Source organism: Aphanomyces invadans (assembly GCF_000520115.1).
Source record: "Aphanomyces invadans strain NJM9701 unplaced genomic scaffold supercont1.5, whole genome shotgun sequence".
Classification (NCBI taxonomy): Eukaryota; Oomycota; class Saprolegniomycetes; order Saprolegniales; family Verrucalvaceae; genus Aphanomyces; species Aphanomyces invadans.
The window spans coordinates 32,978-34,178 of NW_008580150.1; the positions used below are offsets into that span (position 1 = coordinate 32,978).

The following is a 1,201-nucleotide window of genomic DNA, read 5'->3' on the forward strand; positions in this document are numbered from 1 at the left end:
GACCTGTTGTCATACTGTCAGTATTGGCGGCGGCTTGAGACGCCACATCGTCCCCACGACTTCTGCCCAGCGCACAGTGGATTGTTCACTGACATGTTCACCAATGTACTGCAGCACTAATGTCCCCCCCATGAGCACCTCCCTTGCCACACCTAACAACTGGATGAAATAGCCACAGAGTTAGCCTTGCGAGTTCGCATTGCCTTCGTCTGACGGATTCTCGAGCGTTGTCGAGATGATGGCGAACCGAGAATGATCGCAATCACAACTATTGACTTCATGTTTAACAGAACAATGGCCCAAGATATCGGACGATGGGAGGCATCCATCCACGCATTCGATAGCTGCCTAGTTGCCGCCCTCCATGCGCTGAATATCCTCTGTCGTGGCATCGAGGGCCGCTTGCACGTCGGCCAACTCGCCTTCCAGCGATTCCTTTTGCGCCTGGAGACGCTGTTTCATCACGGGGTTTGCCATCGACGTGATGTTGGCCGCCATCTTGCTAATGTCTTTGCGCAGGTCGGAAATTTTCTTGGTCTGTTGCGCGCGGTTGTTGAGCAAGGTCAAGTACTGTGGGTTCGACTGGAGCGACTGCCCGCCGCCGTCGCCGTCCTCCTACGATAGAATAAAATCGATCCGTCATCGAATCAAGCCACCGATCCTACGTCGTCCATGTCCTCGTTCAGCATGTCATCCAGGTCATCATCCAACCCATCCCGAGCGGGTGGCGCAGCCAAGGGCTTGATCGACGGCGCCATTTTCTTGGTCGGGGTCGGTTTCTTCGACAGCGGAAGTGCTTCTTCGTCTTCAGACATGGCTGGGGTCCGCGACGGGGTGTCATCGTCAACGTCCGATTCAGGTCGGCTGTTTGCTTGCGACGCCGGGCCGCTCGAGTTGCTAAAGGTCATCGCTCCGGTCGAATGCGCACCCCCGTTTGCATTACCGCCTTTCGACAAATCCAAGTACTACGGTCCCAGTCCTACGTTAGACCTCCTGGAATACAGCATTCGCACTCGACAGCGACACACGGCACCCCAATCCAAAATCGTCGTCCACATCCCCATGCTCAATCAATGCAGAGCCAGGACGCCGCCACTGATTATCTGAGCGTTGGACAACTTAAAACAAACCGCATATTGCGGCGACTCTCTCGCATGACCACCATGTCGTCATGCCTTCATACGACCATCCAGGACACAAG

At 55.2% G+C, this 1,201-nt stretch overlaps 2 protein-coding genes across 5 annotated transcripts in view; both read right to left on the minus strand.

Annotated features, from left to right (window-relative positions):
- Window positions 1–1,201, minus strand: part of H310_03173 (hypothetical protein) — a 4,437-nt gene that overhangs the window by 1,960 nt on the left and 1,276 nt on the right. The window lies entirely within an intron of this gene.
- On the minus strand, window positions 349–908 carry H310_03174 (hypothetical protein; the record flags this gene model as incomplete). Its single annotated transcript, XM_008866961.1, has 2 exons — window positions 349–615; window positions 666–908. The coding sequence occupies 2 exons, from the start codon at window positions 906–908 to the stop codon at window positions 349–351; spliced, it is 510 nt and encodes a 169-aa protein (XP_008865183.1).